The 26,165-nt window shown below is 53.7% G+C and overlaps 1 protein-coding gene across 3 annotated transcripts in view; it reads right to left on the reverse strand.

Moving 5' to 3' along the window:
* The window catches only part of IQSEC3 (IQ motif and Sec7 domain ArfGEF 3), a 103,579-nt gene that overhangs the window by 2,335 nt on the left and 75,079 nt on the right, over window positions 1-26,165 (reverse strand). The window contains exons 3-11 of one of the 3 annotated variants that reach the window (XM_028121222.2): window positions 16,813-16,935; window positions 16,177-16,343; window positions 10,010-10,149; window positions 8,728-8,853; window positions 6,590-6,689; window positions 6,247-6,408; window positions 3,621-3,713; window positions 1,468-1,517; window positions 1,307-1,381 (exon numbers count right to left, since the gene is read on the reverse strand). In XM_028121222.2, the coding sequence (XP_027977023.1) occupies window positions 1,307-1,381; window positions 1,468-1,517; window positions 3,621-3,713; window positions 6,247-6,408; window positions 6,590-6,689; window positions 8,728-8,853; window positions 10,010-10,149; window positions 16,177-16,343; window positions 16,813-16,935 (1,036 nt within the window). Of the gene's footprint in view, window positions 1-1,306; window positions 1,382-1,443; window positions 1,518-3,620; window positions 3,714-6,246; window positions 6,409-6,589; window positions 6,690-8,727; window positions 8,854-10,009; window positions 10,150-16,176; window positions 16,344-16,812; window positions 16,936-26,165 lie in introns of those variants that run through there. The other 2 variants (XM_028121221.2, XM_088025538.1) reach the window with 2 other exon arrangements.

The raw sequence follows: 26,165 nt of genomic DNA on the forward strand, positions 1-26,165 counted from the left end.
CAGAGAAGATGGAGAAGCGCCTGCCAGAGGGGCTCGGCCAGGCAGTGCCAGAGAGAGGGCAGAGGACGAGGGAGCTTGGGGTCCAGCTGAGAGGCTGGGGGCAGCAAGGCTGGCAGGGCCCCGGGGCTAGCTGGGGGTGGCAGCCTTGCAGATAGCCACATGGTCCTCTGGCAGGGGGGGATGGGAGGACCGGCCATCAGATCGCTTGTGCTCCCTAGGTAGGCCAGGCTCAGGCAGGGTGGAGCTGGGAGAACAAACTGGACGGCTGGGGGCTTTGTGTGTTTATCTGCAAGGCTAGAAAATGGGCAGCTGCAGGAAGATGGGGAGAAGGGGGGCAGGGGATGGAATACCCACCCTGGGGGCTGGTCGGCTGCCGGGGCAGGAAGCTCTTCCGGGTAAAGGTGCCTCCTCCAGACACAGGTGTGTGGGGGCTGGGGGGCCATGGGAAAAGAGGGAAGAAACTGGGCTTCCCTGGGCTGTTCTGGTGGGCAGTCTCCTCCCTCCCTCTAAGTGGGGGCTCCTCCAGCTTGGGGTGGGGCTGGGAAAGGAGATGTCTGTGTGTGAGAAGCTATTCGTCCCTAGAGGCCTGGCAGAGGAGTGGGGGATGGGGGTTCACTGGGGTGGGAGGGGAGCAGTGGGGGAGGGCTGTGGCCCAGTGAAGCTTATAGAGGCCACTGAATGCCCCCCCCAGGTGACACTTGGGAGCTTGGCAAGGACTAACTGCTGGGGTTCCCTCCCCAGCCTCTCCCTATGTGGCTTGGGGCGGGGGCATCCCCCTCCCACGTCGACAGTCTTCAGATACATCTGCGCTTCCCCCAGGGAAATCCCTAAGGTGACCCAACCCTGCTCTGCTTCCCTGGCTCTGGCATACACCCCTATGCTTGACCAGGTTTCCGAATGGACCAGCTGGTCCAGGGAGGAGCTCCCAGCGCTCAGCTGCCCCCTGTCTCAGTTCTCCGACTACCCCAAGAGGGGCAGGGAGGGCAGGGTCCGAGCCGGAAGTGGTCCCTGGGGCTGGACTTGAGGGGTGAGTGTCCGGAGGGACCCAGGCTCCCTGCTGTGGAGGACAGACGCACCAGGGTGGGAAGGGACTGGTGGCTTCCCTGATAGGGCACGTATGAGGGGATCAGTGAGCAGTGTGCTGGGGGCGTGGGTTGGGGGGCTCTGAGCGAGGCCGCTATGGAGGCGCCATGGGCATCATGTGCAGGTGTCAGCCCGGGAGCTCGGCCTTGGAGGGCACGCGGCTGGGGGATGGGCAGAAAGAGCTGTGGCTTAATTAGGCGCTGGGACAGTGGCATTACCCATGCTAGCAGTAACGTTTAATTGTATCTCTTGAAATTGGTAAAATGGTGAGTCGGGCTGGGGAGGCATTGATTAATACCTGAGAAGAGAAACAACAGAGACAATGAGAAGAAGGACAAGCGGGGGCTCGGAACCACTCACCTGGGCAACCAGGCCTCCACTTACCTCCACCGTGCTCTCCACGGGCTTCTCCCCCAGCGCGGCTTCCCTTTTAGCTTTGAATGCAAAGAGCACAGGGCTCACTCTCTACCCGGCCCAATACAAATCCCTGCCTCTGCCAACCACCGCCCTCCGCTCTGTCCCCGATACCAAGCATCCTTGCAGTTAGCCGGTGTGGACAGAAGACTCTGGGTACCAGGCCCCTCCTGACTGGGACGCAGCCCCGGGGCGGTGGACCAGAAGGCGGAGCCCAGTTCTGCCCCTTGTTAGCTGTGTGACCTTGGGCATGCAGACTAGAAGATCTCTGAGGGTTTTTAAGGGAGCACTGCTGAGTTTCGTTTACCCACAGTCAAAGCCTCCCCGATACGGACAGTGAAAGTCAGTTTTGAGGGGCCATTGGTTCTTGGCTCCCAGACACACAAGGAGGCTCCGCTGTTAACCTGTCCCTTTCAACCACAGGCTCCTTGAGGGAGGGCCCGTGTTCCTATCCCTGCTACTTAGCTCCGTGGTGGGGATTCAATGAACTGAGGCCCGTACAGCACTCACCACAGGGCCTGGCATGGGAAGCGTGGCTGTGTGATGCTATGGGGCATTCTAACTGGCTCGGCACAGCACCAGGGAGCCCGTGGACCTCCAGGGACAGCGTGGTGGCTTTCTCCGGCTCAGTCACTCCTGGCTGCCACCCTCATCCTCAGCGGGTCTCCCAGAGCCCCTCTGACTGCTCACATACTGTGTGCACGTGTGTGTGTGTGTGTGTGCGTGTGTGCATGTTGCGCACACGTGTGCGCTCACGTGTGCGCAAGTTCCCTTGCTGTGCTCATCCCTCTGCTTTCTGTAGCACAAGAGGGAGCTATGCCATTGTTTGGGACTGAGGAGAACCCCACTGGGGAGGTGACTGATGGACCAGGCCTTGGAGACATGCATCCTGGTCCGACCAGGGGGTGCAGCTTCCAAAAGAGGCAGCCTGGGCTGCAGAGTGGGGTGGGATGTCAAATAATTAATCACAGCTGAGATTTGGCTCCGGAGTTTACACAGCTGTGCAAACAAGCAGTGACCCGTGTACTGTGACCTGATAGAAATGAAGGGGCCGGCTGGAAAATCAGGCAGGGTGGAGAATTATGAATGCATGATGGCAGGTCAAAACCTCACGTGGAAGATGACATCACAGTGAGAACCTCCGTGCAGCTAAAGGAGCCCCAGGTCTTGCTGGGAAAAGGAGTCGCGTCTCCTAGCTGAGTGACCGAGTGCTGGGAGGCCGTCTGTCCCAGCATCATGGTGTCATGGCTGTCACCGAGGTCTGGGGGCCAGCATGAAACCCACCCGAGTGTCTCGGCTCAAGCTGCTGTCTTGCTGGAGCCCTGGTCTTCTAGTGCTTAGCAGGGGGCACACAGCAGGCACTCCATAAGTGTTTGTTAAATGTAAGAATAAATGGCTGAATTAATTAATCAATCAGTGAACAGTTTGGGATGGTTTACTGGGGGTCTGTGGGGATGGGAGTTAATTCTCACGACATCTCTCCCTCTGATTTTTATTTGGGACTGCAGAATGGGGGTGGGGGTGACTCTTCCCAAAACCAAATGGTTTTGGGAAAGTGGGTTTGAAGGTTTATCTGGATTTTGGGGTGGGCTGACTCTGGCATGGAGCACTTGTGGCTCATTAGGGAAAGACTTGACTGGCAGATCGAGATTTCCAGAGCCTTCTGGCCACCCTCCTTACCGGGCTCCCATCTGTAGGCAGCAGTCTTTCTCATGCTGTTTCTCTTTACTACACCTCTCACCCCCACCCCTGGTGAACCCCAGCAGTCCCCGGGGAACCTGGGTGCAGGGTGGGTGGGGCAGGAGGCTCGTTTACCCACCACCGGGCCAGGGTGTCTGGGCTTTTGGCCCGACTCCTCCAGGGGGGACAGTGACATTCCACAGGGACCCCGGGCCTTAGGGCAGCTTGTAAATGGACCTATTCCTCTCTCACCGCCCTCCCCACTCCCACTACTAAGGCCCGTGAGATTAGCCTGGAGCCCTGAGCAGAAAGAAGTGACCATGGGAATGAGCACTTCCCAGTTCCCCAGGAACCCAAGGCTGGGGGCAGAGAGTGACTTCCCTGTGGGCCCAGGGCCATGCCAGGCCTGGGGTCTGGGACTCTGGAGCGGAATCAGGGCTCACCTGTAGGCGATCCTTGCTTTGACTGCGGGTCCACCTGCGCCCCGCCGGGCTTGGAGGAGAGCGTCTTTGCTCCCTGCTGCTTCTCCAGCTCCCCTAGAGGAGGGAGAGGAAGCTAGCCTCAACCGCGGTGAGATGGGAGAGGAGTGAGGAGAGAGCAGGAAGGGGGTGCCCCCTGACACATGCTCTAACACATGGCCTGAGTCTGGAACCCACTTCACGGCAAGTCAGACACCTGCTAGAACCTCAGTTTCTTCATCTGTCTGTGGGGATGCTGACAGCTGCCCGAATGTCAGAGAGGCAACAGAAGAGGCAAAGGGGAGGGCGGCGGGTGGCCTGGGTTTGAATTCCAGTTCTGGGACTTCGTAGCTGTGTGGTTTTGGGCAAGTCACTTCACCTCTCCGTGCCTCACGTGAGGGGACAGTAGTGCCCACTTCCAAGTGTTGTTAAGAGGATTACACGAGGAAATGCACCACAGCCCTTAGAAGGAGGCCCAGCTCATGGCAAGTGCTTAGTAAATACTAATTTTTATGACAACATGGATGAATCACCTGGCACAGTGGACCTCGGCGAGGGCTGGTGACGGCAGGTGACGGCCAGCCTGCGCACCTTGCACCCGGCAGGACAGAGCCCACCCACCCGGCTGAGCTCCCCTGGGGAGGAGATTCCCCGCCTGAGCCTGCAAGCCCAGGGCATCCACCTTGTCCTCGACCTTGATTCCTCTCACTAGACCGTAAGCCTGTTCCAGGAATGATTAAATCACTCCTTCAGTGTCTTTTCCAGGAGACATAACTCAGGTTCCTTTTATTAAAGTCACACCCCTGGGTCCCATTTTCTGTGTCTCTCGTTGTCTATACTCGAGGGACACTGGACTGCAAACCTCCAAACCAGCACAGTTTGTCCTGACTGCCTGAATCACACCATCAGTCAATACTTCATACTTTCCCTGAGCAGAGGGCCGTCCCTCCCTGGAGAGGGGCTGTCTTGGCTTCAGAGAAATTAGCATCCTAATTACAAGCAAGGAGTCCGAGGAACTTGGCGCCAATCTTGTTTGGTCACTTGGACTGTGTGAACTTGGACGACTTCCTTCAGCTCTGTTAGACTCACTTTCCTGATTTGTAAAATGAGGACAATCCTACCTGCCTTGTGGACAGTTGTGGCAAGGATTAGATAATAGAAGAGCCATCTGTAACATTCTGACAATGACAGAAGTGACCTTTGAGGGTGTGTCCTTGAGAAGGTTCAAGATCAGCAGCCAAGGTGGCATCTCCGAGCCTCCGGTCCTGCCGCGGAGCTCAAGCACGCCAGCAGAGTGCAGCAGGGGAATTAACACCCCCACCTGCCTCCCGAGCAGCTACCGAGCCCTACAGTCTGGTCTGCTGGGCTTCTCTTTCAACCTGATTGAACTGTTTCCTTACGCTATTATAAACAGAATCTCTTTTGTCAGTGTCAGAGTAGGAAGTACAGGAACCTCAGAAGCAGACCTAAATGCAAGTGTCATGTCTGCTTCTAAGATGCACGATGTTAAACACTGCCCTTAACTTCCCTGAGGTTGGTCTGTAAACGGGGCACAAGCACCACCTTGCAGCCTCACTGTGGGCGCTGTAGACAAACTGTCTGGCACCTAGTGGGTGCTCCAAAAATGCTGATTAAAAAGCACCGCCCTATACTATTGGTGCCCAGCCTCGAAAGTCCCCCCGCCTTTCCTATTGCCTAATGGTTTTATATTAATTTAGAAGCACTTTTCAACGAAGTGACCATAGAAGGCAGACCTGAAATCTGTTTGCTCTTTTAGTTTCTGAATCCACAGTTATTCAATTTCCCATGAAGGGCAATCTGAAGCCACGGGCGATGCTAAAGCAGGAAAAGCTTGTGAGTGGGCACACAAAAGCTTGTGAGCAGGGCCAGCCTTGCTCTACTCCTCAACCACCAAGTTAACTGGCAAACCACCTGCCCCTCCAAAAAGGCCCACGTAGTTTCTAAAATGCCTGAATTGGAACACTCAAGAGTCCAGGTCTTCCTTAGAGGAACCAAAAGGTGACTCCTAGATGAGGGATAGTCAGAAAACCAGGCTGGACTCTTCAAAAAGACCATATCATGAAAAAATAAAGTGGGGGGACGATTTGAGATGAAAAGAGATGAATGAAATGAAGCAGCCAGATGTAAGGTGTGAGTCTGACTGGGTCCCAGGGAGGGACTGACCCAGGAGTCCGGTGGGAAGAGGGGTGCCCGGGCGCACAGACTGTTGAGGTTGGCATGCCTGCCTTGCTCGGCTGGCTCGGCTGCGCTGGTCAGACACAGCCGAGTCCTCTGTTCCAAGGGGCCAGCACGCAGCTCCATAGCCTGGCTGGGTGTGCACACAGGTGTGCACATGCGGTGTGTATGCATACTCTAGCGCCCCCCACTTTAATTGTGAAGAAACATGAACAGCAATGGCACCCACATGGGCCGTGATGGCGCAGTGGGGCTGGAGGAGGGCTTGGGATGGATGGCAAGAGGGGCCTCGGCTCACCCCACACTCACTCCAGAGTGGGGCAAGGAGTCAGACTTGTGCCACAAACAGCCTCCGTTCCCTGCTGACGGGGAGCCCACCCACCCACCCCCGCCGTGTGGTGCCCCGCGGCCTTACACTCTATCCGGATCTGCTCCAGCTCTGTCACCTCAGCGATGGACTCCTTCAGATCCTCCACAAACTTCTGCATCTCGTCCGAGCCCAGGGCACAGAAATGCAGCACCTGCTTCTTCTCAGAGCCCGAAAGTGGGGTCACCAGCGTGATGCCATGAGAGTAATCTGGAAAGCAGACCCCAGGCCCCCATGGCCATGAGCAGTGGCAGGTGAGGCTAGAGCCAGCCCAGTGGGGAGAGTGGCTGAGGGCTTTGGGGTGCTTGCCCCCTCCCCCTCCCTCCAGCCTCCAACTCCCCCCACCCCCCAAACCGCCTCTTTCACGTCTCTGGGTCCGAGGGAGACTTACACTCATTCTCAAAAAGATGGAACTGCATGCCCAGCAGGCAGACTGACTTGCAGAAGGTGTAGGTGGAGGAACTCTTCTTCTTCGGGCAAAGTTTCAGAATCTGTTCAAGAGAGGGAGAGAGGCACGCACTGATGGTGCACACGTGTGTGCATGCACCCGGATGCACGAACACGCAGGGACACTGGGGAACACATAAGTACATACAAAATGTGAATACATGTGCACACTTGTATACTTAGGATGTATTCACACACATACACACATTTATATGAACACACACATACACACATTGATGTATATGTGTATGCACACATACACACACATGGATATGCATGTATATAAATACACACTATATCAAAATATGGGTGTTTTTAACTGCATAAAACCCCTCCACGGCTCTTCCCACCGCACTTAGAAGAAGCCAGTCCACACTTCCTGCCTCCCCCAATTTGGTCCGTGCCTCAATCTGGCTTTATGCTGGAGCCCTGCTGTCCTCTTTGACATGGCCTGAATTGGGCGAGCTCAGTCCCCCTGCAGGCCCTTTGCACATGCTAGCCCCGGTCCACAACCCACCCTGCAGCTTTTTGCATGGCTGGGTTACTCTCATGACTTAGATCTCAGCTCAGATGCTGCCTCCTTAGAGATCCCCGCCCGAGCAGCCCAAGTAACAAACAGAAACAAACCAAACCAAATCCGAGCTCACCCCAGCCCCTCCCTATCCCGTCACTCACTTTCATGCCACCTTCTTCCCAATTTCATAGTATCTTGTTTGTTTACTTCATTATTTTCTATCTCCCTCCCCAACTAAAATGGAAACTTAGCCAGTTACTTAATTCACAAATGCTTCAACAGCACCTTTCTTGAGCTGGGCCCTGGGGACACATGAGCCCGAGAGAGAGAGAGAGAGAGAGAGAGAGAGAAAGAGAGAGAGAGAGAGAGAGAGAGAGAGAGCCCTGCCCTCGCTGCTCCGGAGGAAGCCCCTTCAGGGTGTAAACCAGTGGGTCAATCCATAAAGCATCATAAGCAGAAAAAAACCAATGTGAAGGAAGAGATGAATAAGGTAATACCAGAAACTGATGAGTGTTTTGAAGAACATGAAATATGGTAAGGAAGAGAAGGTGACTGGGCAGACTACCTTCTGAGATGCACAGGGAGGGCTTCTGGGAGGAGGTGATGTTTGAATTGAGACCTGAATGAAGAGAAGGGAGGTGGCTGGGCAAAGTCTGGGGGTGGGTAGCAAGAACAAAGGTCTGAGATGGAAGGATCCTGGCCCGTGGGACGCAGCCTGTGGGGTCAGGGCGCCTGCGCAGCCAAGCAGGGGAGTGGAGGGAAGGGAGAGGAGGCCAGGGACCCGGGAGGTCCCAGGTCGGGGACTGTGGACTTCCTTTGCTAGGCTTGGGAAGTGTGGCAGACACACAGCCTGATGTGCACTCTAGAAGGATCACTCTGCTGCTCTGTGGAAGGTGGACCCCAGAGGCAGATCATTAGATGTGGGATGATTTTAGAGGGAGCTCAAAGTGACTCATGGATAGAGAGGATGTGGGGTACGAGGGAAAGACAGAAACCCAATCTTGTCCACCACTGTTTCCCCACACTTACAAAAATGCCTAGTACATAGTTGACACTCATTAAATATTGTGCAATGGACACCTATTTCACAGAGCAAAGAATGAGTACCCCCAACCCCGCCACAAACGCACAGGTGCACACACATGTGCACACATACGCGCACGCGCACACACCCCTGGGCCCCAGGCAGCGCACACCCCACTCCGGCTCACTGTCCCTCCCTGGCTGTGGGGCGTGAAGCACACCCTATACTCTTCCTGCCCCAGGTTTTCCGTAATGTGGGAGAGGCACATGATCTGGGATCTGGTTCATTTCCTTCATGACTGCGGAACCACAAACAAATCATTTAGTCCCTGCGAGCCTCAGCTTCATAACTTATAAAGTAGGAATGATCATATCTGCCTGAGCAACCTCACCTCCCCGCCCCCAGGATGTGAAAGTGCCACAGAAAGAGGTAAATAGCTATAGCATTCTGAAGGATGTCTCTGGGGCCCTCCCTGCCCCTCCCTGGGGTCAGAGCTAAGGCTGAGCGGGGCAGCAGGTGGCCCCGGCCTGGCCAGTCAACTCACCACCAGCAGGTCGTTGAAGAGGAACACTTCCCTCTGATGTGCGGCCTGTTTCTGCAGCTTGTTCACATCGGTCACCTCGAAGAGCCGGCTGCAGCAAACCAGGCGGCGGTGGGGCACTGACAGCACCTGGAGCGGAGGCGTGGCAATTGGAAAGAAGCTTCCGGATTGTGCAAATATGGCTGCTGTCAACCCCTTTCCGCTCAAGACCTTCTGGAGGGCCCCCCACCACGCAGGCTGCGGCCTGCAGGGTGGCTCCTCTGTCCCCTTCTCTCCTACACACTACATCCAGGTGTGCCAGAGGGAGGGGACGGCGGGGATGCCTCGGATCTGCTGCGTGTAGAACAATCTACGGCAGTGACACCTGCAGACCAGACAGATGCTGAGACCTCAGCAATCGGGGCGCCTGGGTGGCTCAGTCGGTTAAGGGTCTGCCTTCAGCTCAGGTCATGATCCCAGGGTCCTGGGATTGAGCCCCAGATCAGGCTCCCTACTCAGCGGGGAGTCTGCTTCTCCCTCTCCCACTCCCCCTGCCTGTGCTCTCTCTCTCTCTCTGACAAATAAATAAATAAAATCTTAAAAAAAAAAAAAAAAGACCTCAGCAATCAAGGCTCTGGGCAGAAAAGGGCCAACCCCGCACAGAGGAGCCCAGTGCAGAGTTCAGACAACATCCCCACACTGCTTCTTGGGTCAGCAATTTAGGGAGGAGAAACTGGAAACAAATACCAGAACCCACTCTACATCCTTTATATTTTTGGCATAAAGAGCCTCTGCTGACTTATGAGTAGTAAACTATAGAGCATCATTGCCCTCTTGGACCATATTGCCTGGTACATAGGTCATAACTAAGGGGCACCCAGTGGTTGGGACACCACAGTCTAGAAGGCTCTTCAGCCTCTTTCCTGTTTTCTATTCAGTAGGACCATCCAGCAAAGCCCAGCATCCAGCCCATCCTTAGTTTCCCCATCTGACCATCCTGATGCTTCAACCCTAGACCATAGGGCAGTCTTTCCCAACACCTCACCTCAGGCTCTCCTGCTGTGGTGGCCAGTAGCCATGAGGAAATGAGGCAAGGGGAAACAGAGGGTGCAGTGGATGGCACATGGTGGGGACTCAATCACTAGGAAGTGAGCAAATAATAGAAAAGTGTTTCTGAAAGGGAAGGAAGAGAATGGAAGGAGATGTCACACCGGAGACAAAAGGAGGTGCGAGGTGGGGGGCTTGGCAGCCATGGGAGAGGAAGCAACCCCCATGAGGTGAGTGCTGTTCTCTGGTGGGCACTTACTGTCTTCATGCCCACGATGGACTTCTCCACCTTGGTGACATACGTGACGTGGTCCTCATTGGACTTGAGCTCCTTCTGCTGTATCCTTTCGTAGATGCCTACCACCAGCTCCCTGGGGATGTCAGCACCGTCATCCACACCTACCAGCGTGGAGTGGGAAGGGGAGGCCAGGGAGGCAGGGGAGGGAGGGAGGGAGGGAGGTGTTAGAGGCCTGGAGCCAGAGAGGGGAAGCCCCCACCAGACTGAGGCCCCTCAAGGGTGGCCTTGATTTTGCCCTGTCCCTGTTCTAAAGCCTTCAATGACTGGCAATAGGTAATTCAATACCTACTGAATTAAGGACAGACTCCTTAGCCAGGCAACAGAACTACTTTAATATGGCCCCAACACACATCGCCGCAGCCTCATCTCCTGCTGTTCCATAATCAGAACCTCCATTCCCCCCTCCCACCTCTTTCCTCATCCCCAAATACAGCCTCCATGATCCTGCTCAGTGCCTTGCTTCTGTAGTTCTCTTATCCTTCATGTATTTGTCTACCCCCACCCGACTCCCTGCCCCCCACATGAGAGTCTCTTGAAAGCTGATGTTCTGTCTTGTTCTCTCTTGGATCTCCTCCCTCTTAGACCCTCCACACCCCTCCACAAGGGAGCATGGTGCTCAATGATTAGCTGTTGAATGTATGACATGATTCTTCCATCGCCGGGAGCGTGGGGGGTGGTGATGGTTAGACATTAGGTGAAGAGGAAGTGGACAGCCCCCTGTGGCAATGCAAGTAAGGAGACCTTACTCCCATCTCCTACTTCATAGTCATAACACTCTGGTACCAAAAATATACTAGCAGGAAATTGACCAACATGGAAACAAATTTCTTCAGGAGGTAGAAAGAGAGGCAATAAAAAATTTCTTCTACCTTTTCTAAATCTTTTTTTAATGACTTATGTTTCTCTTATAAGAGAGAAAAGTGGAAAATAAAGCAACTTTGGCAAGTGTCCTCAAAGGAGATTTCCTAACTTAGTAAGAGGACATTATACCTTCTACGAGCAACTCCTTATATCAACCCTGTTTCTTTCACATCTGATCTTGGTTCCTCAAGTCAGGCACATTAGCCGTGCAGCACCCCTGGGGTGCTGGGTGCAATAAAGAGCAGGAACCAAGACTGAACACACAAAGGCTCTCAGCTGAAGATGGCAGGTCGCACACCTCTGCTCCTCCTCAATATTCTGGCCAAAGGGAGTTTTTTAAAGAGGGTGGGGAAGAAACAATGGCACCATGTGACCTGGGAAGTGGACGAATGAGCAGATGGATTGGCAAACCTGAGAGAGTGGAACATGAAGCCAGCAGAGAGGTTAAAAGCCACTCAACACATCACAGAACCACCAAAGGGCTCTGGAATGGGTGGCAACAGGAATCCCCAAAAGTGGAGGTAAAGTTGGGCTGGACACAGGAAAATAGTTTGATCATCAGTCTAAAAAACATTTAGATCTCCCTGTCCCTTCCTCCACTCCAGCAGCCGACTGAGGGTTAGTCCTCTGGAAGAGGTGAGCCAGGAAATCTGGGGTGGGGGACCCCAAGCCCAGCCAAAGGTGGGAGTCTGTGCTGAAAACTGGGGCATGAGGTTGATGTCTATGTATTAAGAGACCCTCTCAGTCCTATTGAACCCAGAAGATCTTAGAACGTTAGCAGCCAGACTCCTACCCTCTGGGCAACAGATTGGACATTTCTCTTCTGAGGAATCAACAGGCACAAGAGAAAAATCTAAAGATGCTGCAGTAGGGGTCCCTCAGTGACACAGCTCAACTAAATCACCCTATGAGAAAGTCCACCGGTCAGTACCCCCCACCCATACTCACAGTTTTTAATCAGCCTTTTAGCTCACTCTTAAATATGAGAGAACAACCAAGTTTCATCATGTATATATGGAAAGTCTATAACACAAAAGAGAAAGAAGTATGGGGAAGCAGAAAAAGGAAGCCAGAAGAAATAGAAACAAGCAGGGAGAAACTGAAATAAATAAATACCATCAGAGATATGTAAGAAGATACCACATCTATAAAACAAGACTAAAATGCTATTAAGGAGAAACATTTTGAGAACAAAAGCGTTCTTGAAAATGAAAAATATGACAGCAGAAATTAAAACCTTAGGAGGAGACTTGCAAGACATATTTAAGAAAGTCCAACAAGAAGACAAAGATGGCAAATAGAAAGCTGTAAAAATTAGATCAAACTAGGAGATCTAACATCCAAATAATAGGAGTTCCAGAAAGTACAGAGAAAACGAAGGGGGGAGATGATCAAATACAATATTTAAGAAAACTTCCCACATATATATACACAATGGAATATTATGCAGCCATAAAAAGGAATGAGATCTTGCCATTTGCAACGACGTGAATGGAACTGGAGGGTGTTATGCTGAGTGAAATAAGTCAATCAGAGAAAGACATGTATCATATGACCTCGCTGATATGAGGAATTTTTAACCTCAGGAAACAAACTGAGGGTTGCTGCAGTGGTGGGGGGTGGGAGGGATGGGGTGGCTGGGTGATAGACATTGGGGAGGGTATGTGCTATGGTGAGCACTGTGAATTGTGCAAGACTGTTGAATCACAGATCTGTACTTCTGAAACAAATAATGCAATATATGTTAAGAAAAAAAAAGAAGAAGATAGCAGGAGGGGAAGAATGAAGGGGAGTAAGTCGGAGGGGAAGACGAACCATGAGAGACGATGGACTCTGAAAAACAAATTGAGGTTTCTAGAGGGGAGGGGGGTGGGGGGATGGGTTAGCCTGGTGATGGGTATTAAAGAGGGCACGTTCTGCGTGGAGCACTGGGTGTTATGCACAAACAATGAATCATGGAACACTACATCAAAAACTAATGATGTAATGTATGGTGATTAACATAATAATAAAAAAATTAAAAAAGAAGAAAAGAAAACTTCCCACAACCGGAGGACATGTTTCTAGGCTGAAGGATCAACCCAGCGCTGGCACAAGAGATGATAAAAGAACCAAAAAGAAACTCACCAGTTTGAAGAGCTATCTGCACCCCCATGTCCACTGGGCATTACTTACAACAGCCAAGATGTGGAAGAATTGAAAGATGAATGTATATAGAGGATGTGACACATATATAAAATGGAATATTAGTCATAAAAGAGAATGAAATCTTGCCATTTACAATAGCATCGGTGGACCTAGAAGGTACTATGCTAAGTGAAACAAGTCAGAAAGAGAAGGAAAAACACCATATGATTTCACTTACATGTGGACTTTAAATATGAAACAAATGGGCAGACAAAACAGAAATAGAAACAGATTCATAAATACAGAGAACAAACTGTTGGTTGCCAGAGGGGAGCTGGGTTGGGGGGTGGGCAAAACAGATGAAGGGGATTAGGAGGTACAAACTTCCAGTTAAATATAAATTAAATCATGGGGATATAATGTACAGCATAGGAAATAGAGTCAATAACATTGTAGTAACTTTGTATCGTGACAGATGGTAACTAGACTCCTTTCCCAATGTATAAAAATCACCCTGCTGTACACCTGAAACTAACAGGATGTCAGTTATACTTCAACTGAAAAAAAGAACCAGAACGAGGTGGAACATCATGAAAATTTAGAACACAAAGGACAAAGAAGAGCCTGTAAATTTTCAGAGAGAGAGAGAAATTAATATGCAAAAGGTGAGGAATTGGAACGACAGAGCAGCACCATCATTAAAAGACAATGGAGCGGGTGCCTGGGTGGCTCAGTTGGTTAAGCAACTGCCTTCGGCTCAGGTCATGATCCTGGAGTCCCGGGATCGAGTCCCGCATCGGGCTCCCTGCTCAGCAGGGAGTCTGCTTCTCCCTCTGACCTTCTTCCCTCTCATGCTCTCTCTCTACCATTCTCTCTCTCTCTCAATAAATAAATAAAAATCTAAAAAAAAAAAAAAAGACGACAATGGAGCAACGCCTTCAGAATTCTGAGTTCCCTGTTTCCAATCTGGAATTCTCTTCCGAGTCGAACACCCAAGCAAGAGTGAAGGTAGTTGGGACGCCTGGATGGCTCAGTTGGTTAAGCAGCTGTCTTTGGCTCAGGTCATGATCGCAGGGTCCTTGGATCGGTCCTGCATCAGGCTCCTTGCTCAGCGGAGAGCCTGCTTCTCCCTCTCCCTCTGCCCCTCCCCCTGCTTCTGTTCCCTCTCTCTCTCTCTGACAAATAAATAAAAAAATCTTAAAAAAAAAAAGAGTGAAGGTAGAAAATGATATATTCAGACACACAGGCTCTCAGAAAGTTTGCCACCAGTGTACCTTTTCTATGGAAGTGAATTAAAAATGAGCAAGCCATGAAATCTAGGATACAGGGACCGAACACAGGAGCAAAGAGAAGGAGGCCCCCAGATGATGGGGGAGGGTATCCCAGGCCAATTGCTGTGCCCTGCAGGGCCCAGCAACCCATCCAGATTGGAGCAGAGTTAGAGGCTCCGGGAGGGAGACTCCAAAAAGACCTCCCTGGGGCTCCACGTGTTGAGAGGAACGTGACACTTAGGGTGGGGAGTTTGGAGAAGAATCAATAGCGGGTACCTAGAGAGCTAAGCAAAGGGAAAAAGAACATAAGTGCTCACTTCACTCCAAGAAATAGAAAGGGTTTGTAATCATGACATACTTCAAGACTCAGCTCTGGACTGTGTTTACATCTTAATAACATAAACACAGTGTAGTTTTAGCGGGGGCGGGCTAGGCAAGGTGGATGAAAAAGAGCTAATCCTTATAGTCTACTCTAGGAAACTGCTGTGGTCTGAATGTTTGTGCCCGCCTCCCCCGTGCATACGTTGAAATCCTAACCCCCAAAACAGATGGTATGAGGAGATGGGGCCTTTAGAAATTGCGGAAGTCATAAAGATAGAGTTCTCATGAGTGAGATTTGTGTCATATAAAAAAACAAAAACAAAAACAAAAACCCACAGAGCTGCCCACCCCTTCCGCCATGTGAGCACACAGCCAGAAGGGCCCCGCCAGAACCAGGAAGCGGGCTCTCACCAGACACCGACTCTGCCAGTGCCTTGACCTTGGGCAGCCTAGCCGGCAGAGCTGTGTGAAATAAATGTCTGTTGTTTAGAAGCTACCCAGTCTGTGGTACTTTGTTACAGCAGCCTGAATGGATTGAGACAGAAATTAATACTACTTAAAATTTAAAAAATGAACAAGTTGCAGTGTATAAAAGAAACCAAAGTGTGTGTACTATTTAATCGCACCCATATGAAGTTCAAGAACTGGCACAACTCATCAGCGGGGATGGCAGGTGAGAAGAGCTGGCCCTCGGGCAGGGGTACTGAATGGGTCTAAAATCCTGTTAGTTTCAGGCGTACAACAGAGTGGTTTTTATACACTGGGAAACGGGTCTAGTTACCACCAGGATCACACACGTGTATATGAACATAAGCATTCATCAAGCTCTCAGATGTATATGCCTTACAACTGGATTTTATACTAATTAGAAACAAGGTGTAAGAAAAACAGCAGAAGCACGTTGTTTAGTGCTATAGAAGAAACACAAGAAACAGCAAAACAAAGTTGAGAGTGGTTGCCTCTGAGGAAGGAGAGCGGTGACAGGCAGGGACGAGCTTTTTTTGGAACAAGCTTTGTGGAATTATCTGACTTTATTAAATTATGTAGCATGTATAGCTTCGATTTCTTAAATGCTAGGAAAGAAAAGAACTCTGTTGAGCACACATCCCATCCTGCCATCTTTGTTCTGATCCCTGCCAGGGACTGCACTATGTCATTTAGGAAAGGACTTGGCTGGTGGGTGCCAAGGCATTGTCTGCAAGGCTGACATAAATGGACCCAAGACCTAAACGCCTCCAGATGTCGAGCAGTGGGAAGGGCTGGTATACCCTGGCACCAGCTGTGGCGCCCGTGCCTAGAGGTCAACCCATGGAGGATGTTCCATGGAGGGCAAGGGCTACGGCCCAAGGTCTAGGGGAGTGGTAATGGCTCCCGGAAACTGCCCAGATGCCTGGCACGCAAGCAGCTTTCCCAGACTGCTGTGCGGGACCAGCACCAGACAGCAGTGTCCCGTGCCCTTGGCTGCCCCGCCCTTGGCAGCCCAGAATTAACGCTGAACAGAACGGCGCCCGAGCCGTGGCCCCGCGCCTCCTTCCCCCTCCTCCTCACCTCGCAGGTTTCGGATAAAGTCCTCCAGCATCATCTTGCGGTCAGGCTTGATGTTGGGGCTGTACATGTCGGTGTTGAGGAGGATGATGGCAAAGGCGAGGATGAAGATGGTGTCGGGGTTGTGGAATTGTTGTACCACCTCGGGGTTACACATGCAGTAGCGCTGGCTGTGGTGGGGACACAGAGTGGGGTGCCGCGTGAGGCCCTCTCCCCGCCTCCCTGAGCTCCAGAGATCGGGGGCGGTCAGGGCCCATATGCTGGTTCTCCGAGGGCATCGGGTCCCTAATGATGGATGGCTATGTGCCCTGTAGCCTGGTCCTCTTCCTGGCTGAGGGGACAAGGCAGGTGCCACACACCCGTGGAGCCCATCACCTTGCATAGATGAAGAATGAGGGAGATGCCTGCAGTCCACTTGGAGGGCCCAGCGCTGCTCCAGCTTAGCAGCCTCCCCGGCTCCCATCCCTTCTCTTCCCATCCTTCCTTTCCACTCAGCCTACCACCCCAGCTGCCCCACCAGGAGGGCTTCTCCCCAGCCCCGGGCTGACCCCCCGCCCCAGCATCTCCGGTCCCCGGTGCCCCAGGCGTGTGATTTGAGGGCTGGGTGAGGGGAGCGGGGGCTACAGAAGGGGGTCCTACCTGAAGGCCTCTATGAGCCGTTCCACCTTCTGGGCCTCCCCCTGCACGCGGATGTGAGCCTGGAACTTCCGCAGGGCCTCGTCCAGCTCCATGCTGGAGAAGTCCATCTCGTCCACCACGCAGCTGGGGGCAGGTGAGGCGGAGAGGTCTTGAGGAGAGGTTGGCCCCTAAACCTCTCTCAACCTGACACAGCTGAGGAGTAGGGTGCCAGGTGCACCCTCCCTCCCCCCATGGACCGCCTGCCCTGGTGGATGGGGGAGGGATTTGGGTCCCTGTGACCACCCAGGAGGGGACTGACTCGGGCCTCCTAGGCCAAATCACCCCCCGGGCTCTCCCTTGAATAACCCCAGAGGGCCCTCCCTCACAGCGTCCTTCCTCTAACACAATAGCCCTGTGAGGCAGATCGCTGACTGACGCTCCACTGCACAGCTAAGAACCTGAGGCCCAGAGAGGCCGGGGGGCTGTCCAGGGCTGCACAGTCAGAGGATGGCTGATCTTCCACCTCCAGAGCCCAGGTCCTTTCCTCTCAGCCTCAGAGGGTCTCAGAGTCAGACAAAGGCTTGACATAAGGATGAGAACGCTACACTCTTCTGCTCTTGGTAGGAGTCTGTCCGTCTCCCTAGTTTCTCGTTCCCACTTGGGCTTCCAGGTGCCTGAAAGCTTCTCCGGCACCAGCCCTCAGTTCTGCCTCAGGCAGGATGGGCGAGGAGCGGGCTTATCCTAAGCTCCCTTGCAGCCAAGGAGCCCTGAGCTCTCAGGGAAGCTGTGGCCTCTGAAAAGTAAATGACAAATCAGCGTCACGTGGGAGGGCACTGTGTGACAAACACGGCGGGATTCTGAGCCTGGGCCTACCACTGCATTTTTGTGACTTTCAGTCAAGACTCATCTTTTAGAGCCTCAGTTTCTCTCTCTGAGAATCAAGGAGGCCAGAATCCTGCTCCCCAAGGGACCCTCTACCTCTGAAATGTCACCTCTAGCCCTGGAGAGTCTGCATCTGAATGTCCCCCTTCAGTGAGTGGGGCGAGGTCAGGGACACATTCGAGTCACCCGCAGGAGGCAATGTCGTTCCTCTGGCCTGAACTGCTCCTGGGGCCCCTTCTTTCCATGGGCTCTGGGGCCAGGCCCCTCCCAGCCCCTACCTCCCGCTGCCTCACCCTCCTCCGGGGTGCCCTGTCCCTAGGGCATGAGCAGTGGACGGGAGCCCAGGCTTGGCCAAGCAGTGGCCCTGAGTGGCTGAGAACTGCAGAAGCTCACATGTGCCGACAGCCTCTCCACACTGATTTCCCTCCTTTCTGCACCCGTGCTGTCGTCCGGTCTCCTCTCTCCTGGTCCTTTTATAGCCAGCCTCCCAGTGCCTGCTGCGGGGAGCAGCCCCTCTGCCTCCACAGCCCTGGCCTTTGCTGCCACAGGGTCACAACCCCGGGCAGCCGAGGCCTGGTCGCTGCCTGCTTCCCTGCCCAAAAAGGCGAGGCGAGCTCCAGGCTCGAGCCCAGCATGTGGCTCAGGGCCCAGCACCCTGGGGGAACTCAGGCAACATTTGCCCAGTAACCGCGTGAACAGAGGGACAAGCCCTGGACAGGACCCACTTCCTCCACAAGATCGGCTCCTGTGCAGGGCCCACCACCTAGGAGACTCAGAGATCCAGACACAACCCTGGCTCTGGTGTCAATTTTTAGGAGAAAGCAAGGGGAGACACCCACACAGCTGTGGTCAGGGGCCTGGTGGCCTGTGGGCTCTCCCTCCCCCATTCCTTCCAGGGGGAAAAGGGAGGAGAGGGCACCGCTGAGACTTCTAGGAAAGGGAGGCTGGGAGCCGTCCTCGGCTCGCAAGGACAGGGGAGATGGCCATCTCTGGGCTGGGAGCCCATCCACGGCTTGGTCACACCCAGCCTTCTGTCAGGCTTGTCTGCCTGGCTGGTGAGTGAGAGGGTGGCGCTGGGGGAGGCCGAGGCAAGAATGTGGCCCGAGGATGACAGCTGGAATGTCAGTGTCTGGCCATTTGAGACAGCAACTGGTGGTAGCAGCCTCCGGGTCCAGCCTGGGGAGAGGCCACGCTGATTTCCCAGCGGCGCGTCACCTCCTCCCTAGGCCCTCCCCAACTGGCAGGTGAGCCCTGAGAGCCGCATCATGGGGCCCACACCCCCGTGTCCCCTAGCCCAGCCCAGTCAGGGGTTTTGAATCGTGCATGACGGACCCAGACAGCGGGGCCGGTCGGAGGAGGTGAGCCGCTGCTGTCCTGCCGCGAGGGGACCAGGAGCTAGAGCCAGGGAGGCAAGGACAGGGAGGGGACCGGCATGGAGACAGTGAGAGACGCAGAGGGTACAGAGTCCGGTGAGGAAGACAGAGAGGCCAAGAAGGCAAGACAGAAAAAGAGAGGCAAGGAGGTGAACGGGAGAAGAGAGAAAGACCCGCAAACGGGGGAGAGATGGAGACAGAGAACAAGGGACAGACAGAGACGGGGGGAGACACAGGGAAAGGGAGAGAGAGAGAGAGAGACAGACGGACAAAAGAGAGGCGAAGGAGAGGTGGAAAGGGACAGGACATGGAGGTGGAGGAAAGCACCACGGACTGGACTGGGGCGGCCTGGGTGTGGAGCCGAGGGGCGGCACCTGCTCATCGCCGCCCCCGCCTGACATGTCAAGGCCGCAGGGGAAGGCAGAGGGCCCCAGGCTGGCCCCCGGTGCCCTGGCCGGGCATCCAGCTGCTGCCCAGGACTTGCCCCATCAGTCTGTCCAGCCCACTGCTACGGGGCCCCTGCATCCCTCTGCAGTGTCGCCCCAGAGCCCCTGTGCTGTGCCTTCTGCCCCAGCGCTCTGAGGGGGTGGGCGCCCAAGGCCCCAGGCACCATGGCAGCAGGCAGGCGGGGGCGGGCAGTGGAAGGAGGCAGTGCAGCGGCTGGGAGAAAGTGGGATCTGCTTGGCCAAGCACGATGGCCTAGTTACCAGGCCTTCACTCAGGTGACGCGCAGCCCGCTCCCTGGCTCGCTCGGGGCTTCGGCCGAAAGCTCCAGTAATGAGCCCAGAGCCTGAGACGCAGCCAGGTGGAAATGCCAGCCTGCAGACGGGGGAGCGCTGAGCAAATCGGTCACAGGCCACGGGGAGGAGGGAGGGCAGGGGGGAGGGCTTTGTGACAGGTCGCCTGGGCTGTGGGGCGGGGGACGTCTACACCCCACGTCCCCAAGGGCCCCTTGTGAGAGTTGTGAGACGGCTTGGTAAAACGCAGATGCCTGAGCCCCATCCCAGATCTACTGACTAGAATACGTGGAGGCGAGGCCTGGCAATCAGCCATTTTCACAAGCTCTCTAGGAGATTCTTAAAACCTGAAAACCAATGGCTGAGCTGCGTGCCAGGGCAGGAGGGGGTCCAGCCCATGTGGAGGCTTTTAGACAAATGTGAATCCAGCAACTCACGGGCCACCAGGCAGTAGCTCCCGGGAGCACACAGGTGCCCCTTCAGGCTGTCAGGGGCTGCTTTTGCGGGGGGAGCGGTGAGGGAGGGATGGGAGAGGTGGAGACAGATGCAGTGCCCCCTTCTCACACACACACACACACACACACACACACACACTCACGCACACGCACACACGTGCGTGTGTGCCTGACTCACTGCAGTTGCCACCATGGGGCATCAGTGTCCAAGGGGCTGATGGTGTCCTGGGGCTCTCAGATCCTGGGGGGGCGGAATCTCAATATGTTCTGTCAGACCCCCAGATGGAATGGAAGAAGCTGTTTGGTGGTGGTAGGGCATTACTGTCCCCAAGAAGCCAAATGCCTTCCTCTCTGGAGAGCTGGGGTCTGGGCCAGGGGAACCTCTCAGGACTGCCCCCCAGTCTCTGAGAAGGACCTGGAAGCAGAGAGGGCCCACAGGCAGCAAGATACCATGGCATCATTCCTGGCTGGCTTTGGAATACAGTCGGCAATGACTGGCTGCTTCTCTCCCTCGCCCCAGGGGACCACAGGGTGCCTTCCTGGAGGGGCCTGTGCCGCCCGGGGCAGCTGGCCAGGCCGAGGCTTGCTCTCTCCTGACAAGCCTGCCCCTGCGGACCCTCACTTCAGGGGCCTCGGCCATCCTGCCGTCACCCAAACCCTCGCCCCTCCACTCAGCCTGACGCTTTTTTCTCTCCCGAAGGGCCAGCTCTCAGCCTGCACGGCGAACTCCTCTCCCTCTCTTCTCTCCCTCTCTCCCACGGCTTCTCTTATTTTGCTGGATCTACCGTAAAATCGCCCCCCTTCCCATCCTTCTCTGCCACCCCGGAATCCTTGTAGGGAGCAGATTGTTTGACAGTTTTCCAAACCCATCCTGCTGCCTCCACCCAGGACAGCCCATGGCTGTCTCTCCTCTTTGATAATCTTTAAGGTCAAAAACATCACACGTTTCTGGGTGGTCTCGTCTGGCGTATAATCTCCCCGTTTTGCACAAGGCAAAACTGAGACTGCAAAGGGGCTTGCCCCATGCTTCCTGCTCTGGTGAGGCTTCTCCCCACAGCGGGGCCCCCTCCACTCCAACAGGGGTCTAACCCCGGTGGGGGTCGCTCCCTCTGCACTCACATTTATTAAGGACTGTTCTTAGGCTCCACTGAGTGCGCCCAGACTTCATCTTCTCTCTCCATCCTGTGTGATGTTAACCATCGTCCTGTTTTTTTTTTTTTTTTTACTGCATACGAAGAAACAAGCTCACGAAAGGGCCAGTCCTTCGGGCGGGGTGGGGGTTGGGGGCTGCACATATCACACTTCCTGCTGGCATCTCCTGGGCTGGGCAAGCCGGCTGCCTCTTTCCCCTCTCCGGGGACTGTGCTAATGTGTCTCTCCCTGGGGGTTGCTGTCTTACCCACATGCCTGGCGGGAGCCTGTGGCGGGTCCGGAGGGGGCACAACAGGGCACAGTCACAGTCATGGGCCAGGAGCCCCTGCACTGTCAGCAGGCAACACAGAAGCTGCGTGGCCATCCCTCAGTTTCAGAGCTGGCCTGGGCACACACAGAACCCACAACAGGGACCAATCCCCTCCTCTCTGGTGCTTTCTCTGACCCCTGGTGGGGACTTTTTTCTTTCTCCCCTATTTGGAATAAGCGTCAAACAACACAAACACAGACCCTGCCTTGCTGAGAGACAAACATGATACCCAGAGTCAAAAATAATTATTTCATTGTAATTGTTCCAAATCCTATGCAGGCGGATGTATTTCATATTTCATAGTGGGATGGTTGGAAAGGCCCCTTTGGGGACATGACATTGAGCTGAGACCTGAAAGATGCGTAGAAGCTGACCAAGGGAAGGGGAGGGGTGGGGGAGAGCTTTCAGGCAGTGGAGGGAAAGATATGCCAAGGCCCTTGGTAGGAAAGAACTTGCAAGAACCTAGAAAGGGTCAGTGAGGCTGCAGGGCAGGAGTAAGGGGGAGAATGGAGAGTGGCGGGCTGTGGGGCCAGGGAGGTGGGCAGGGGCTTGACCAGTCCGAGCTCTGTGAGTCATGAGAGGATTTCGGAATTTCTCCTGAATGCAGCTGGAGACAATAGAGGGACATGATCAGAGGAGTGATATGAGTCAGTTGGCTTTATGAGGATTTCTCTGGCTATTGGGGGAGAAGGAGTGGAAAAGGGAGGGCAGGGAACACGAATGAAGCAGGGGCCCTGTGAGGATGCTGCTGCTGAAGTCCAAGTAACGGCTGATGACGCTGGGGTCAAGGTGGAGGCCAAGGGAATGGACGATCAGAGATCTTCCTAGAGGAAGAACTGATGGGAGTGGGTGATGGAGGGAAGGTGGGAAGTGAGGACAAGAGTCAATGGTGAGTCTCAGAGCTCTGGTTTGAGCACCTGAGGGCTGGTGGTGCTAATTTTTAAGTGGAGTCCATGATGGGGTGGACACATATGCGGGAGGAGAGATTGAGACCGTGGGTTGGGACACATTCAGTCTGAGATGGTCTTTCCGGTAGTACCACTTAGTGTCTACGAAATCATCCTCCTTAGCACTCAAAGTCTTGTCTTCCCTATTTCACAAATTAGGACCCTGCCTTGACTCTTCTTTGCCTCTAGTCACTACCCCTTTTCTCTACTCTTCTTTGGAGCCAAAATTCTAGAAGATGTCCCTACCCATGCTGTCTGCACTTGCTCAATCCCATTCACTTTTCATCCCGCTCCAGCCAAGCGTCTACCCCCAGCATTCCATTAAAACTTCTCTTGTCAAAGCCACGTTGGATTCACATTGCCAAGTCCAAAGGCAATGACTTTTCATCCCACCAGCCTCTTGGCAGCACCGAAATGGTTAATCATTCCCTTCTCGAAACACTTCTCTCTCCTGCTCTCCTCACAGCACCCTCCCCTAGGTTGACTCTTTGGTCTCTGAGGGTGCCCCTCCTCCATCCAGAGCCTCCTTCCCCTGGCCTCCAACTTGGGGCTGGCCCCTAGCCTCCCTTCCCCCTCTTAACAACCTCTGTCTAGGTGGCCTCCCCCATTGCCACAGCTCTGAATGCTCCCTGCACAACTCATAAGTGTGTAACTCTTACGATGAATTCATCCTTTTCATTTTATTATTTGTCACTAACTAGTTAATTTCCTTTTTGGCTGTTGAACTCATCTGGGTGCTCTGGTGTGAATGGCAGTCAGAGCTGGCCTGGGCATACTCACAAGACCACAGGTGGTGCTAGCATCTCGTGCAGGGAAGTCAACCTGCACACATGTCATGTTTTAGCGGGTGTTTAAAATTTCAACTTGTTCTCAGTAAATATTTGACAATACCTGGTTTGAGGGATTCTTCAGATGAAATGTCCCCGACCCCAGCATCTCCCTTCCCAAACTGAAAATATACACATTTATTTGGTATAATTTCACAAATTACTCTAGAGAGCTTGAAGCACAAACATATTCATATGCTAAGACTGAGTGTTCCGAATTCTCAGTGGCTCTGGAGGCTGTTCCCTGGACCTGCAACCCCACCCCCACCCCCCACCGCCTGGCCCTGCCTCCGGGCCCCGCCTGCTTCTCCCTCCCATGGCCACTGCCAAGGCTAAGGGTCTCAACATTTCTCACATTTCTTCAGGACTGTGACTGTGATGGCCTCCTAACCAGCCTCCCTGCCCCCAAGTCATGTTCCAGAACAATCCTTCTCGGACACCCATTTGGTTCTGTCACTCACTTTTCTGCTTCTATTTTTTCCAAGGCTTCCCACATCCCTAGCCTGAAGCCCAAGTTTCTGGGCCAAGCAAGCAAGGCCCTGCTAGTGGCCCAGCTTCTCCTTCCCCTTCCACATAGTGGCTCCCCCTCCTGCAGTCTGGCTCTTGAGCTTGACACTTTTGCACATGCTGTTCTTTCTTCCTGCCCCCCAACCCCAACCTCAAGGTCCCTGATGAGCTACCCATCTCTCCCGGAGTCCTCCTGGACCGCCACGGCCTCCCGAACATGCCTCTGTCTACCGCTGCAGGTGTCCCCTGCGCCATTAACATCTACCTGCCTGTCTTCCCACACGGCTCTGCGCTCCTTCCAGCAGAGGCCGTTCTGTTACTCTCTGCATGCCTGGCGTGTATATGAATTCAATAACTGTTTCTGGGATGAATGAATGCGTGAGAGACCAGCTGGGCGAATGAATGGGACCTGGAGCATGTGCTCAGCTAGGGAGGGAGCCCAGTGGCCTGAGCCTCTGGGAGCTCTGCCCAGTGCCTCAGGATCGCTGGGCCTGCTTTGCCAAGATCATCTGGAGCTGCCTCCGAGACGGGACAGAGCTGCCTAGGAAACAGCCCTGTGGATGCCAGCCCGTAGGCAGTGAGGCAGGGTAGCGGGCACAGGTTTCCCACTTCCTTCAGCCGCATGCGCAAGCGGGTAAGTGATGAGAACCCGGGCAGGCTGGTGCCCATTAAGCCGCTTTCCAGCCGAGCCTGTCTGCACCTGCCCGGGGAGGTGCCGCTGATGGACGAGTGAGTGAATCACGAGAGCTGTAACTTCTGCTCAGGCCTCCCTCCCTCTCTTTCCTGTGCAAGCACCTCACAGAGCCTGGGGGAGCAGAAGCACAGATGTTCCCTGCATCTGTACAACCAGGTACGACCTTGCATAAAATTGTTAATACTGAGCTGTGCGTGGAAGCAGTTTGTGTTGCAGGGAAATGAAGCGTCGTACACGACTCTGATCAAAATGAATTTCGTCATCTCAACTTTTTTTTTTCTTTTACGATAGCAAGACAGCACCTGGCAGACAAAGGAACTGACTGGGAGCTGAAAATAGGTAATGATAGCAGTAGGGATTTTTAATTGGCCAGAAGAGACAGCAAAGATCTGGAAGGTGAGGTGCAGGCTGAGCTCAGAAGAGGTGCGAGTGCAGTGCTGCAGACGGCAGGGGGGGCCCTGGTGCTCGAGGCAGGGACTAAGCCCAGGCTCCAGGATTAGGATGGAAAATGAAACCGCCCACTGCCACGGGATGTAGGAACCTTGGTTTTATTTCTGCAGTTCTTGGCTCATACAATTCAATTAAAAATATCCCCATCCGCCAGAGAGTTATTTTTGTTAGGCAGAACTCATAACATGCCCAACAAAGGTCAAGGCTTTTTGGAAAAGTGCAATGTGGCTCAGAAAATAGAGCAGAGGGAAGCTGACGCAAGAGGACCAGCCAGCGTTCCTGGTGACGACAAGGGGACAAAGACCATCTCGTCTGGGAGGGCCTCAGAAGGGATGACTGCCGGTCACACCTTGGGGACTCAGGAACCAAAAGAACTAAGTTTAAACTACCCAAACGAATTCAAAGTCAGTGTGGATGCCTGGGGTGACTCTCCCTTCACTGGGCCTGGCAGCATCCCTGCTTGCCAGGGGTTCTCAAACTTGAGTGTGCATCTGAACCACCTGGCTGGCTTGTGAACCCATCATTGCTGCCGCCAGGGTTCTGACTCAGTGGGTCTGGGGTGGAATCTGAGAATTGATATCACAAACAGCTTTCCAAGTGATGCTGCTGCTGTTCCGTGGACCACACTTTGAGAACCACTGCTCCAGGGCACTCTTAATAGAGTGGGCAGAATGAGAAGTCAGGCCTTTGGTGTCAGACACCCTCGAGGCTGAATCTTGTTTCCATCATTGAGCCTTTCAGTTCAGGTCACCTCGACTCTCCATGCCTCACTTTTCCACCTATAGAATGGAGCTGACACCTATACCATCTAGTGGGCAGGTGGTTCTGAGTTTTAAAAGAGACAATGTATGTAAAGCTATATAACAGACCTTCATAGATGATGGTTTTCATTATGTGCCTGGAGACCAAGGCTGAGTTGACGTACCAAGCGAGTAAGTGAATATGAAGTTCCTTCTCACGTAGGTATTAAGACCCTTTCCATCATCAGCAGTTAATTCTGCCTGAAATTATACCTCTAGATGTTCATCCATTAACTCTTT

This window comes from Eumetopias jubatus, unplaced genomic scaffold (genome assembly GCF_037043125.1).
Source record: "Eumetopias jubatus isolate StellerSeaLion01/CBP00866 unplaced genomic scaffold, mEumJub1_p1.0 scaffold_8, whole genome shotgun sequence".
Lineage (NCBI taxonomy): Eukaryota > Metazoa > Chordata > Mammalia > Carnivora > Otariidae > Eumetopias > Eumetopias jubatus.